Source organism: Helianthus annuus, chromosome 8 (assembly GCF_002127325.2).
Source record: "Helianthus annuus cultivar XRQ/B chromosome 8, HanXRQr2.0-SUNRISE, whole genome shotgun sequence".
In the NCBI taxonomy this organism is placed as follows: Eukaryota; Viridiplantae; Streptophyta; class Magnoliopsida; order Asterales; family Asteraceae; genus Helianthus; species Helianthus annuus.
The window spans coordinates 14,947,156-14,962,256 of record NC_035440.2 but is presented as its reverse complement, the minus strand read 5'-3'; the positions used below and the strand labels follow the sequence as shown (position 1 = coordinate 14,962,256).

At 34.6% G+C, this 15,101-nt stretch overlaps 2 protein-coding genes across 6 annotated transcripts; both read left to right on the top strand.

Annotated features, from left to right (window-relative positions):
• Positions 1-3,865: 3,865 nt before the first annotated feature.
• Positions 3,866-9,009, top strand: LOC110872210. 5 transcript variants are annotated; one of them, XM_035976462.1, is made up of 7 exons: positions 3,866-4,106; positions 4,188-4,237; positions 4,319-4,358; positions 4,815-4,883; positions 5,624-6,858; positions 7,966-8,327; positions 8,652-9,009. In XM_035976462.1, exons 5-7 carry the CDS (start codon positions 5,641-5,643, stop codon positions 8,758-8,760), a joined length of 1,689 nt encoding a protein of 562 aa, XP_035832355.1. In that variant the 5' UTR covers positions 3,866-4,106; positions 4,188-4,237; positions 4,319-4,358; positions 4,815-4,883; positions 5,624-5,640; the 3' UTR covers positions 8,761-9,009. The 5 variants fall into 5 exon arrangements, with proteins under 5 accessions (XP_035832355.1, XP_035832356.1, XP_035832358.1 ...); XM_035976463.1 differs by lacking the exon at positions 4,319-4,358; XM_035976465.1 differs by lacking the exons at positions 3,866-4,106; positions 4,188-4,237; positions 4,319-4,358 and adding an exon at positions 4,544-4,698.
• A 2,029-nt stretch (positions 9,010-11,038) lies between these two features.
• LOC110870877 (probable root meristem growth factor 8) lies at positions 11,039-12,008 on the top strand. The gene is made up of 4 exons (XM_022119965.1): positions 11,039-11,275; positions 11,372-11,430; positions 11,587-11,650; positions 11,788-12,008. The coding sequence occupies exons 1-4, from the start codon at positions 11,167-11,169 to the stop codon at positions 11,925-11,927; spliced, it is 372 nt and encodes a 123-aa protein (XP_021975657.1). The 5' UTR covers positions 11,039-11,166; the 3' UTR covers positions 11,928-12,008.
• The last annotated feature ends 3,093 nt before the right edge of the window (positions 12,009-15,101 follow it).

Genomic DNA, 15,101 nt, shown 5'->3' with positions numbered 1-15,101 from the left:
GTGTGTATTCTGGTTTTATGCAGTTGACTATTTGCCTAACTAGATCTAAAGGACTTTATTAGTGTATGATCTAGGAAATCGAAGTTTTAAAATGCCTTTGACTTCATTTTAATAAATTGGCAATTTGTGTAGTGACTTTCATCCTATTATCAATGTTTTTAGAGGAGATCTAAGAGTCATTTAAGTGTTTGATGGTTTTACTTAAAGTCGTACATATATTAAAACTATTTTATGTCATTTACTATATATTTGGTTTGATGTGCCCACCATTTGGTGTAGGTGGAGTGGCAGAGGCAACGAAGATAAGACATTGGCCTCTTTTAGAGGTCGCAAGTTTGAATCCGAGCCAACACGGGTTTTCGTCCTATTGTGCATTACGTCAGTCTGCCAAAGAGTCTCGGTTCTTGTGGCGGTACAACGTTTGTCAAGTGGCAGTCGGCAGTATGGTTTCCCGTGAGAACTCGCAAACGTCCCATAAGCCGGTGTTATGCCCCTCCATGGAGAAACCCGGTGGGTTCCGATCCGGGGCAGGCCTCATAGCCGTGCCTGCTATTGCCCATTCCCAACCGCTCTATAGGTGATATCTTGACAATCGTTGTTTAAAAAAAAATATATGTGGTTTGACTTATAAAGGAAACATGGCAAAGTGTTATACATAATGATGCAACCGTGAAAGAGCTTAAGGTGTGGGCGTTCGTTGAGCGAAAGAAAAAAAAAACTTTTGAACTATGTAAAAAAATGAATTCTATAAATAAAACAAAATAGACATGTATGATCTATTACAAAATTATAATGCTATTACATATGTTTTGAGTAAGCTTATATAGTCTTAATTTATTAAAAACTACATATAAAAACAAATATAACATACAACAAAAGAAAAATAACAAATTTATAAATTAGAGAAAGGACACTTGACACTAGTGGAGGGACCAATCTCTTTGTTTAGCCCGAAGGGATGAGAAATAAAGATGGTGCTATCTTTGGAAACCCCACTAAGTCAAAACAGTGGATAGGCCTTTTTCTTTTCATGTTGAAAATTCCATCTGATATCCTCCAAAATATAGCAATATAAATTATTTTATTTAATCATAAATTATTTACAAGATCTTGTTCGAAGTCAAATGTATATGAGACATATGAAAAACAAACCGATTCACTATTTCTATAATATATGATACATGAAAAACAAACTGATGATTCTTACTTTTACATAGTTAAGTGGATTGTGAATCTAAAACTTTATAAAAGTTACGAATTGTTCTTACCTTTCTCACGTATGTTTAACTTGTTACTTCATATTTGATAAGATTATTGAGGGCGGTACCTATACTGTTTCATGGCTAGGCAAGAGCCTAGGGCCTTCAATTTTTTAAAAAAAAATCTTTTATATAGTATATGTGTATTATTATATTATGAGTCCAAACGAACTAAAGAAAAACTATATTTATTGTAAGGCCCAACTCAAGAACCAATTTTAGAATAAAAATTGACCAATTTCAACTCTAAGTAATATGCAAATCATTTTTAATTTAGGCCCCTATCGTCTTTCTCCTAACTGTAACGCCATGTGCGCTCAATGTCGTAAATCGATGAGAAATTAGAGGCGGAATTTGGAGAAATTAATGGCGTCGCAAGGATAGTCCAAGTTGGTTAACGACTATTTTTTATAATAATCTCTATATATTATGATTTACTCGATTACTGTTTGCCATAAATTCATAAATGATCCTTCGAATCTTTGAATTTTGATATTGTGCTTGGGAATTTCCTATTGGGACTTGAAAGGCAGAAAACAAAACCATTTTTTTCTTTATACCAATTCAAAAGGGCATCGACTTTGCAGTTTGCTTAGGGCCTCCACAAACATTGGACCTGCCCTGCGATTATTTACAACATTTATATTGCTTGGTTTAGTAGAAATGAATATGTCTCTTGGAGGGCTTTGATGGAGAGATTGCCAACTAAAGCTGCATTGGCAGCTAGAAACATTGATGTTGGGGACACATGATGTTCTTTCTGTAACGAGTATGATGAAACCAGTGATCATTTGTTTATGGCATGCCATTTTACACAGGTGATTTGGCTCGTGATTACACAATGGTCTAAGATTCCATCTTTGATTGCCTTTAGCCTAAAAGATGTGTTGGATATATATACTATTGTGGCTGGTTCTAAGAGGAAAAAGAAGATTGTGAATGCTATATTTCAGGTTGTGATTTGGAGTATTTGGAGAATAAGAAATGACGTAATTTTCAATCAGGTTCATCCAAGCGTATCAAGGGTGGTGGAAGAATCAAAGTCGATGTCTTACTTGTGGATAAAAAATCGATTGAGATCTCCTAATTGGACATGGGGTGAGTGGTGTAATTTCAATATTGTAATGTAATGTAGGTTAGTGTGGGCCGGGTGATGGCCGTCCTTTTCAGGTATAATTTCCTTATACATTTGGTGTCTAGCTTCTTGCTAGTTGATTAATAAATACTTTTTTGTTGGCCGTTCAAAAAAAATTAGAAATGAATATGATTGATTATAATGATTAGTAAGAGAGTAAGATATAGTATGATTTTTGGAGTTCATAACCATTTGTTGGTTTGATTATGAAAAATATCTATTTAAACTTTTATCTGAGAAAAATTAGCTCTATTAAAAGGATATTTGGATGTGCTATCAAACAAATAATTAAAACATCAAATCAAGAAATGGTTTATCCGGCAACCATTGCTCTTTTGTCTGAACCAAAGTGAATTATATATTCGGTTTCTCAAATTATTATTCAGTTCAAATCAAATATCAATTTATGGTTATTTATTTTTTTCCCATTTAGACCAATCTTGTCTAGCCCGACCAAATTCAGTAACATATAATGATATAAAACATTTTTAAAGATAAAATAAAAATTAATTCGGTTGAAAGCCGAAAACCAAACCGAACTTGACTTTAGTGTTCGGTTCTGTTTTCTACTACTTAAATTCGGTTGGGTTCAATGGCAAACAAAAGAATTATTTTTTTGGGTACGGACGAGGGGTTCAATCAAACTTTCAAGAGATGCGATTTGAATTTTTGCAACAAAATACACTAAAAATTTTCTTTTAAGGGGGCACCCGCCCACGCACCCCTTCACTTATGTCCACCACTGGTCAGATCTTCAATTTCGACCGAAAAATTTTTAAATCAAGTTAAACACACCTACTTACTCGTATATCTGTCTCGAATACTTAAGATTCCAAATTTTGTTATGTGACTCAAGCTTTTGTCATCCATACCTTACTAACATAATCTCGACATTCTACATAATATATATTATATATACATATATGATATTGTATGAAGTCATACGGATTATAACATTATATTACAAACTTTTTTTTGTAATTACTAATTAGATAACATTATATTACAAACTTTTTTTAGTAATTTTCTAATTAGATTTTTTTTAAAGGTGTGAATTATTCGCGAATATCGGAAGATCTTGCATACGTTGTCTTAACCGGGTCCTTGCTAGAGAGCCCCATCGGCCCTCGCACAATAGATCTCTCAAATTTAAACCCCTCAATGAGAAACCCTATCATCCAGACTCGAACTTGAGATCTGAAAAGAAAAACTTATCTGAACCTACCAAAGATGAAACTTAAATATCCGTGCCCAGCACTACATCACCATCATAGTGATGGTTTTCTAATTAGATTAAGTAAGATTGCAGGAAACACACCATGTATGCCGCCATGGTCCTCAACCAATTTACCAAACCACCACCCACATGTCCAATGATGGCGTTGATGGTGGAACATGGGCCCCACATACTTAACCAGCTGGCCCCACTTCCAAATCAATAAAATACTAGACACAACAACTAAATAAAAACTAAAATATTAAAAAAAAGATCCCCAATCCCCATTCTCAGTTGATGAGTTGGTCACATTCCACTCATCTGACTGCCCCTCTGTTTTAAACAGATTCACCTTTTTCAGTTTTCTCTTCACTTTTCCGGCCACCGTTGCACCTCCTCCGGCCACCACCTACTCGCCGGAAAACAGCTACCGATCATCTACACGTGTAACCAGATCGCCGTCCACGAAGATCTCATCAACTTTTCACGTTTTCAGGTCAGCGATTTTAAAACAATCATTCAGGATCTCTTTTTATGTATTTCTGACGTAATCATTGCGTTCGTTTCGTGTTTTCAGTTTCGCTTTCGTTAATTAACGAAGATCTCCACAAATTACTCAGTGTTCAGGTGAGCGATTTTGAAATAATCGATTCAGGATCTATATATGTGTTTCTGACGGAATCATTATGTTCGTTTTCGATTTTTTAGTGTAATTATCGAAGATCTCAACGGATTATTAAGTGTTCAGGTGAGCGATTTCGAAATAATCGATTCAGGATCCGTGCAATGTATTTTGACGGAATCAATGTGTTCGTTACGAGTTTTCGTTTTCTAGTGTAATTAATGCTGTAGTTTTTTAGTGGTGGCGCTTTTGATTCTGTATCTGTATCTGTCATGTAATAAATGCTTCTGTAAAATATAGATGATTAGAGTAATTAGGTTTTAGATAATTAGATATTTTTTTTTTGCAAGTGGCTCGAATTCAATTTTCTCCTGATTTTTAACAAACTATTGGCGTATATCAGATCAAACGCCATGTGATTTGTTTATAATTATATGATCGTATTTCGTTTCTGTTAATCTATCATGTCCGTAAAGTTCGGATCTAGTGCTGTATGTTTACTTCATTTTCCTTTTTGTGGTGATTTGTTATATGATTACAGCCGGAAATAAAATAATTTAAGGCTGTTTTTGTGTTTTGCAGATTTGATTGTCTGTTCTGAAGCGGTGAAAGAGACGGATGAGTGTTTAATTTGGTTGATTTTGTGTACAGGTACTGTGGTTAGTTTTGTAAATATGCCTTTAATCTGTATACTGTTAATTGTTAATTTGTTGTTACAAAGTGTGAATTTGTTCGGATCTGATTATTACTTTATTGATCTAGGGTTTGGTAAATTTGGTGATGAGATTGTAAAGTTGTGTTTGTTTTTAGCCGGAAACCCTAATATAAAATTTGGTAATTTCAATTTTGATCTAGCAGGGAAGATAACTGACAAAAAAGAAGGTTGTAAGGGAACAAACCTGATGAATATAAAAAAGGTTGTTTAGCTGTTCTATGCTAGTGGAATTACTCTTAATATGAGCTTAGTGGATCTTATTTTAATATAACTTTTTAACTTTTATGTATTGTCTTTTCCTCTTTTTCTATGTTGTAGAATAGTCAGTTACCTCTTTGTTGTTATTCTTTTAGTTTGTTGTCTTCTAATGAATCTTTTAAAGTTTTGTTTTTGGTTAGATGTTGCTGACAAGTGACAACCTTTCTTTAATTCTATATTCATTTTGACTTTATGGGCAAGCTGTTGACTGTTATAGAGAACTAGTAACTAGTGACTATATAGTTTACTTTGAGCAACAAGATGCAGTTCCACATTTCGGTTGGGAAAACTTAAATTTTCAGGCCTTTCACTTCGTTTGAAACGCAACATTCACACGTGATGTCGTTTGATATACAAGACTTTTGACTTTTGTCGTCTGTTTCTTATACAAGAATTTTGACTTTTGACTTTGACACAGATGAACTGAAGGGAGCCATGAAAGAGAGCCCTAGAAGATACACAAACCCCTTTTTATCAGATGAAGAGAATGAAAAACTCAACTTATGGACTCAAGAACTTGAGCATTCAAATATTGAGCATGATACATTGACAACTTTAGGACCATCCGATTTTTGTGAGAAAGAAACAGAACTTTACACCGATAAAAATGTTACGGAATGTGAATTTCCTGAGTTGTTAATATGTTACAAAGAGGGTGCTTTTCATGTTAAGGATATCTGTGTTGATGAAGGAATACCTCATGGAGAAAGGTTTTTGTTTGACGAGAATAATAATGAGATGCTGCATCCTGAAAAGTTGAGGTTTACAACTATGGAAGATTATTATATGGAATCTAATTTATGTTCTGGAACCGACGTGAAAGTTGATACTCCTTTGCCTGTTCTAGAACCTTCTAATGATCATATGAATATTGGAGATAATCGTGATGAAGTTGATGCTGCGTTAGCTTTAAACGGGCCTATCAGTGATCATAGAAATATGGGCAAAATAAGTATTGATATGGAGATTCCAGTTCATGATTTACAGGATCCAGTACCTGATTACAAAGAGTGTGGGTACAAGGAAGAAGTTAGTGACTTTGTCGGTCCAAATGAATCGAAGGAAATTTCTAAAGATGATATTAACGACGGAAATGGAATTTCGAAATCTTTTGCCGACGGGTTTATGGTTTCTTCAGATTCTGTTACTGCTTCAAAAGCTACCGACAATGACGGTCCAGATATCTCAGTGCAACTTGATGAAAATATGATTTATTCAAGTGACAATTTATTGGATAATGTTTCTACAGAGAAAGTAGTTTCTAATAGTGGGATCTCGTCGGAACAAGATCAATCGGTTACTGTTTCTAAAGCTACCGAAAATGATGGTAAAGATATCTCGGTGCAACCTGATGAAAAAATGAATTTTTCAAGTCATAATTTATTGGATAATGTTTCTACAAATAAAGTAGTTTCTAATAGTGGGATCTCGTTGGAACAAGATCGATCGGTTACTGTTTCAAAAGCTGCCGAAATTGATGATCCGGGTATCGCGGTGCAGCCTGATGAAAAAATTACTTATTCAAGTGACAATTTATTGGAAGATGTTTCTACAGAGAAAGTAGTTTTAAATAGCGGGCCCTCTTTGGAACAAGATCGAATTCTTCCATCACTCAAATCTCTCCTTGAGTCCATTGATCAACAGCCTTGTCAGGTTAGTATTTTTTACCTTACTAGACGTTGCAGGTTTGACACATTGATCTGTGAGTGAGTCGATTTGGGTTTTGTTGTATCTCAAACAGGCCATACAGGGTGTTTTAACTAACCCAACCTGAACTGGTTTGACCCGTACTAGAATTTTACTCGTTTTGACATGAATCTGTTATCCAACCCGCCCATTGCCACCCCTATTCCCTACCAATGAGGTTGTTACATGGAAAAACTAATGTATTTTACATATTATTATTATTAATTATTATTATTATTATTATTATTATTATTATTATTATTATTATTATTATTATTATTATTATTATTATTAATATACTAACATTTGCCAAATTCATCTACAGTAGCTTCACTTTTTTTGTCTTTATAGTTTGACTTTTTTGTTTTTTAGTTTTAATTTCACCCTTATACTACAAATAACCTACATCTTTAACGCAATAGTTTTATATAAATTCTGTTTGTTAGTTTTTTTTATAAAAATTTAATACGCAGTTGTGTTTAATTTTTTTCTCGACATTCCGGTACAAATTTTATTGAAAACGTAGTTGTGTTTGAAGTTGTGGTACGGTAATGAACTAAGCCGGTACCGACAGAACAAAATTGGTACCGTATCGGTGTTATCGGGACAGGTATCGGTATTTGTTTTTTTGGTTTTTGATAGATTGTAAATGAACAACTTCTAGTCATCGAAACCGAGTCTTACAACATTTAACATCCCCACTGCCACGGGTGGGTTAAATGAATAGAAAAAGGAGTTCTGTTCGAATTTCGAAATAGTTGTACAGTGACGAACCGAGCCGATATCACCGAACAATATCGATATCGGTATCAGTTTTATTGGAACCGATATCAATATTCATTTTTATGGTTTTCATCGATGTAAAATAGTGTTTTATTTTTTGGATTAAATCACACATTTTGTGGAATAAAACCATTATTAAATAAACTTTTTTTCATGGTCGTCGAAACCAAACATCACAAATTTTAATATCCCCACCGCAAAGCGTGGGTTTCACCCCACTAGTTACAGTACATAATCAAAACCTAAATACCATTGCAAGTTTGGGTCTAACTGTAGTCTTCCTAATTGCAGAGTCCAATAGAAGAAATCTCAAAAAGGCCCGATGAGAGTGGAAACGCGGTGGAAGGAAACGACACTTTGCATCTCAACAGTATCAAACCAGCAACTGGTAGTGAACATGTTCATAACATGGAGAATCTTGAACATCCTGAACTTTCCATAGTGCCGAATGGTGCACCTAAGCTCCAGGATTCGGGTTCAGATAATGTTGCAATGGTTAATCAGCTTCATCGTGGTGAAGGAGAGTCAAGTTTCTCCGTTGCAGCTCCTGTTCCAGAACATATAACTTATTCGGGGCCGATAGCATTTTCTGGAAGCACCTCTCTCCGATCAGATAGCAGCACAACTAGCACCCGATCCTTTGCCTTTCCCATGTAAGAATAAACACAAAAATTGCACATTTTTCTAAACTGTGTAGAGAAAAAGTTAGGGGTGAGGTTGACGGGTTGACTCATTGGACCCTAATCACGCATGTTGAAAAACCCTAATCACGCATAAACGGGCCAACGGGTTGTCCTTTTCACTTAAACGGGTTAAACAGGTCAACACAAACATGATGTGTTTAATTAAACAAGTTAACCTAGACACGTCTCGTTTGTTATACGAGTTAGATATTGTGTCATGTCTGGAGCGACTTGCATATGGTTTATAGTCAATTTGTTTATAAAATGTAACAAGAATTTTGTGATAAACTGTAGATTGCAAAATGAGTGGAACAGCAGTCCTGTAAGAATGGCTAAGGCTGACAGAAGACGCTTACAGAAGCACCGTGGATGGAAGCATGGGCTTTTATGCTGTAGATTCTGATTTCATGCATCTTTAATTTTATAGGATGTCGGGTTTTTTTTTCTATACATACAAATCAAATTTTCTTAGGCGTGCAGCTTTGTTCCAAAGTTGTGATCGAGGTTGAAATATGGTCTTTTGTGTTCGGTTTTTTTGACTTCATTTAGCGTGTTGTTTGCTTTTAGTAATTAGAATTTCATATTTATTCGGGTGATATTTCTTATATACACATAAATTAACTAGTTGAGCAAAAAAGAAATGTCCTTTTTATACATTTTATTTGCATGGACGTATATGTCATGCATGCATTGTCCTACTTTCTGGTTTCTTATTTTTGTCCTAAATGTGTTGCAGACTTATATTGTATAAAGTAATGGTACATACACCTTTATATGCAGATAAGACAAATGTGAAACACAGAAAATGAACATATATAAGCTTGTTATTAGATGTTAATGACTTAATGTTTTAAATCATTAGATATTCGCTGTACGAGTTGTCTTGTGGTACACAAGAACACAAATATCCATTTGAGAGTGTGTTTTCTCATCATATAGTTTACATGTTTGCTTTTGTTATTGGTGAAACTGAAATGTGTGGGTTTAGTGAGTTTGATGAACTAGAATAAAGTTCGGGTTTCATACAAGGTGTCTAGGTTGTGGAGAGTCGATGCTCAAGCACCATAACGTTAAGGTGGAAGTGTTGTAATCTTGTGGTGCTGGTATTGTTTCTTCTCACTTGTCATACGATGCTCAATACGGTGGAAACTGCATAGTCTATGTACGGTAGCCTTACATTCCTCTGACCGTAGGTCTACTTGATTAGGTTGGTGCGTCCATGGACATAAAATCTCCACGTATTTATCTACGGTTTGTGCCTTTGTGGGTATATATGCGTGTAGTGTTTACTTATGAAGTAACGGTCCTTGGTATGGATTAGTAGAAATGTCATAGCGCGCTAACGGTCTTTTGTTCTATCAAGCTTAAGGACCACGTGTTTGGTCACAACTTGCACCTGATTATTTAAGTTGTGTATCATTTTGATAACAAAATAGTTGTTTAGTTATAGATTGTAGTCCTTTTTACAAAACTTCTCTTACGTTTGTTTGTCGAATTTTTGGACCTTGTTTTATTAAAAATTAAATTGTGTTAAATATAACATAAATATACTTTACAAAATGCTGGTGTAACATTTTAAGTTCTAGTTTAACACTTTAACTAAATCATTCATATGTAATACTTATAATTGTTTTTAAAGGAGTATATAAAAGAATAATATAGTAATTAAATCATTCATATGTAAAGACTTATAATTATTTTTAAAGGAGTATATATAAAAGAATAATATAGGAGATGAGGCAAGGGGCAAGAGGTACATCACATCCACCTTTCTGTCTTCATCTCTAAAGTAGACCAGACAAAGCTTGTATTATGGTGGATGGATGTGAAATATGCAAAGTGACTAGTGAGGGAAACTATTTTTGTTCATATTCAACTTCAGATTTTCATTGCATATATACACATGTTTACCTTTTGTGCAATGGACACAAAAATCCAAAACTTAAGCTTTTTGGAAGTTCACAACTATATGGAAAGGTGATTTGAGGTTACCTTCACCAAAGACTCATGCCAAAAAAAAAATAATTTAATATTCACTACAAATCAGAGGACTTTCATCGACAGACAAATGACTCATATTTGTCTCATAGAAGGTGATACATGATACAATGATGCTTGTCGCTAATCCGCCGTTAATGGTCCTTGGGGAATAAACGTTTTCAATACTAGGTTAACTAAAAGCATATAGGATTTGTTACCAAATTCCTTTTCGGGTTTTGAGGCTTGCTTCTTTAAGGTGTGTTTGGTTGGCTAGTTGATTAAGTAAAGCATGAGATGAACTTTTGTGTCACTTGTAACCAAATTTCAGCAATTTGGTGTATGACAGAGATGTATGTTTAAACTTGATATAACATAATGGTCCTCTCATCATATATGATGATAATTTCACCAAAATGGTGTTATCATTTGTAGCCTCCTGTCTCTTAAAACCTCTTCAATGCGGATTCTATGCGCCGCTTTTTTTGCCCTCTTTTTTACCAAAATAGTTTGTAGGTAAATGTTAAACGTATCGTTCTTTGAATTAGACAAAATTTTGATCTTTCGGCTAACATATATGACGAAAAAAGAAGTTCAATAATGCCATAAGGCTCAATGAGTACTGATTAGGATATATATTTATATATATCTATGCACTTCTTTGTTATATATTTAAATTCTCCACTTTGTGCTTTTGTGTATCCTCTATATAACACACACACACACACTTACTTATTACTTTCACTTGATTGATAATTGATTTCTAACAGAACCAACATCTATATATCTCATCCCACATGCTACATTATTGGTACTACTGATTTGGTTGGAGATGATGATTGACATGATGATAATGTTGTTGTGTGTTAGAGTTTCACTTTTGATGACAACTAATGCTGATTTTCTCTTTAGCCATCAGATACAAGATTTCCATGAGTTAGGTATATGTTGAACCCCCCCCCCCCCCCCACACACACACACACAATGTTTCTTGCATGGTGATGATGCATGATATCATATGCTTACATTTTCTGCAGGTTATGACCAAAAGGTTATTTCTTCTGGGCTTTCAAGAAAGTTGATGCTAAACAAGATGGTAACCCCTTGAAGCGTTTTTTTATCTTGTCTCGTTGGTTAACAGAGTATTGATAGGGTCCCGCAAGATATCGAAACCGGGAAACTATTAATATTTTAAACTTTTTTTTGGGTTTGCATTTTTTTGTAACATTGTTTAAGGTTATGTTTTGATTAGGGTGAAGGGTATAGAGATCAAGATTTGGTGCTCTACAATGACCAAAAGAAAGCTCTATTAGCAGGTAATTTGTTGATAAACACTTTCATTTAGAAATAATTCTGCAATGTCACAAAGCATAATATTAAAAAAATGAAGATACATATAAATAAATTCATCATAAAGCCCACTCATGTAACATTTTTTTATTTACATATGTAGGTGAAACAGAGAAGAGAGGGGTGGTGAATGGAGCACAAGGATCCGACCCGACCCAATTCACTACGATGGATTATTCACACGTGAGAAGAAGACGCCCTATCCATAACAGCTCTTCTCCCAAATCCGCCAATTCTCCATAACTCTTGCTTTCTCTCTTTGTACAAACTTAAAACTGTTTTTATGTTTAATATTTTATTATATTTTTCCTTTTTTTTACCTAATATTATTTGCATTTTATATATGAAATATATATATTAGAGATTTCGTTTTCATTGTTTAATTTCTAAATATAATTTAGAGTACTATAAAATTCAGTATTGTGGTCATAAATCAGTTCCTAAATGCACTTTGCGACCTGTCACTAATTTTGGGGCAAATCACCCAATTGCTAGTTAGTTACATTCATTTTTTTTAAGGTTGTGTGTTGTAGTTTAACTAACTGATTTTGGCGCAAATCACCTGGTTGCGAGTTAGTTGCATATATTTTTCTTAAGGTTCTATATAATAGTTTAACTAATAAGTGCATAATATTGTCACAGCACTACCACACACGCAATGAGCTTTAACTAATTGCACCCTTTGAATATAATGTTGTAGTTTAACTAACCGTTTTTATTAAAGGTATTTATATTAAATAAGAAAAAACTATATTAATTCAAAAGAGGGTGAGGTGTCATTTTTCTATTGGGTATGGAATTGGTGAAGAGAGTGATGGGAACGTTAATGGGGTAACGGCGTAACGCCCAAAAAGGCAGTTGGTTTAGTGGTGGTGATGTGGGTTGGCGAAGGTTTTGGCGTTAAACGTGTGGTTAGGTGGTAGGGGTGTTAAAGAAACACCAGTCCTAATCCTTTTGGGATAGAACTATAGTGTTAGTCTCAATAGGGGATTATCCTTTTGATCTCTTCTTCAATCGACAAAGCTTGGAATGCTCTACAAAATAGAACACTGTGAGCTCGTTGCGAGAAGGTGAGGTGAGGAGTTCTTCTCGTAACCACCACCCGACATGAGAATAACTAATGTTCTTACAAGGAAGTAAGGAAACAATTGTGTGTTAAGAGTGAGAGAGTGAGAAATCGGATGCTTAAACCTGTGATCGAAGGTTGGTATTTATAGCCGAAGGGTTAGAGAAGGAGATGGGCTCATGGGCCAGATGTTGTCAGCTAGGAATATCCATTTGGTCTCCTCTGACACGACATGTAGTGTTTGCAGAGGTGAAGGGACCTTGGCGCACCGTGATTGGTTACACCTGCCTTGTCAAATGTACTTTTTGTCGAGTTTGTGATCAGCTGTGAGTGGAGATAATGGTGCAGTGAATGGCGCAAGCTGATTAGCTACACCTCACTGTCTTTTTATATTGTTTGTCCCCTGCGCAATTGATCATCGTTGGGATTGGCTCGGCAGAGCATGGCGCACGATGATTGGCTGCAGGCTGCTGCCACTTGTACTGGTTGTACTTCTATGAGTTGTCATGGTTGTGCGTGCACGGACGGATCCCGCGCAGGAACCTTGAAACAAACTGAGAGTTTTTTTGTGAATAAGTGTGAGTATGGTCCACATGGCTTGCGTGGCATTTAGGACCATACCCCTTCAGGTGTCATCCCACAACAAACACCCTGATTAGTCCAACTTTAGCGACCAAAATATCAATGTTTGTGTTTTGTGATTGAAACTATTTCCAATTGGTTTGCGACGGAGTCCACTTGTGAAGTAGCAACCGACTAAAAACAGTCGCAAAAGTTGTGCCGATTGTTTCAGTGGTTTATTTGGTGGTCATAGATTTTGGTTTTAATACCCTGTTTTATTTTTATTTATTTATTTGTGATTTTAGTAGTGCGTGTGTAAGTACTCAATTCATCATTAAATTGATCACATTTCAAAGGGTTTTTTTTTTTTTTTTTTTTTTTTTTTTTTGTTATAAACATGCATGTTCAAAAGGTTTGTTAAAAGGTAAAATCATTTATGTTTAAATAAAACTTAGGAAACATTTTGTACAAGTGATTAAACTTGTGATCACGATATGTTTTGCTATGGCTAAATGTATGTCAGTTTCATATGTAACCAATTCTACAAATGTAAGTTTTATTTGGTATTTTTACACTCTTTTTTGAGTTAATTATAAGTTCTTTGGATAGAAATACATTTATGTTTGTTTATCAAACAAACTAACATGAATATGATTTTGTGTTCGTTAAATTTAATCTTATATTTGATTTTTTAGACGAAAACAACGAATATTACAAATAAACACTACCATCCAGAAGCTAGAATTAAAAAAAAAAAAAAAAAAACAACAACGCGCCTATCTTCTCATACACATTACAAATTTGAAAAATAGCAAGTCAAAATTACACCACACTTACTAATTAAGTGAAATACAACTAACATGCCCGAAAAGGAAGAAAACTTCGCCCTGTTTGTGTTCTGATTAAAGGAATATATGACTAACGCGGTCTCACAATCAATGTTTATGTTCTGATTAAATGAATATATGACTAACACGGTTTCACAATCAATATTCAATAATTGTGTCATTAAGTTCATTTACTTCCATTCACTTTTATTCATTAATCTTCCTTATATGTTAGAATTTCGTGTAATACAAGAGATTGAATATAATTAAGCAAATTATACTAATAATTATGCAACCTATATTAATAACTACGTAACTCATGATATAGTTTTGCACATACACAATTACGCAACTTATATCATAATTACACAACTTGTTTATAATTACGCATATACATAATTACGCTTGTTATACAAAGTTTCATCCTTTATGTTTAAAACTTGCCAAAGCTATCTTTTAAGTTTATTTTTGTTATGGGTTCTATCCCTTAAGACTAACCTCGTTTATTTACCCAGTTAAATTCCCTCACATGCATAACATGTGAGGGTAATAGATCATCTGGTTTCAGTCTCATCGTCTTAATATCCTGAGATGAAGAAGGTGAGTGGGAGTTCAGTGATGGTAGGTATGAGGTGGAGGAAATGAGACGGTGGTAGTGGTTTTGGGAAGATGAAAAAGGGAGTGGGGTGGAATAGGTATTTAACTCCTTTTTTATAATGGTTGAACTGAAAGGACTACATTACCCTCATGTGCCAAGCACATGGGGTGTTTTAAGAGAGATATTTAACTGATGTTAGGACTGGGGACCAAGCGAGTTCATTTTTAGCAAGTTTTGGTACCACGCGTGTAATTAGTAAACCACTAGAACCAAATTTGCAATTTTTGCAAACCACAGGGACCAACCAAGCATTTAACTCAATCTTTTATGAACAAAAGGGACTAAACATGTTAATGCACATAAAC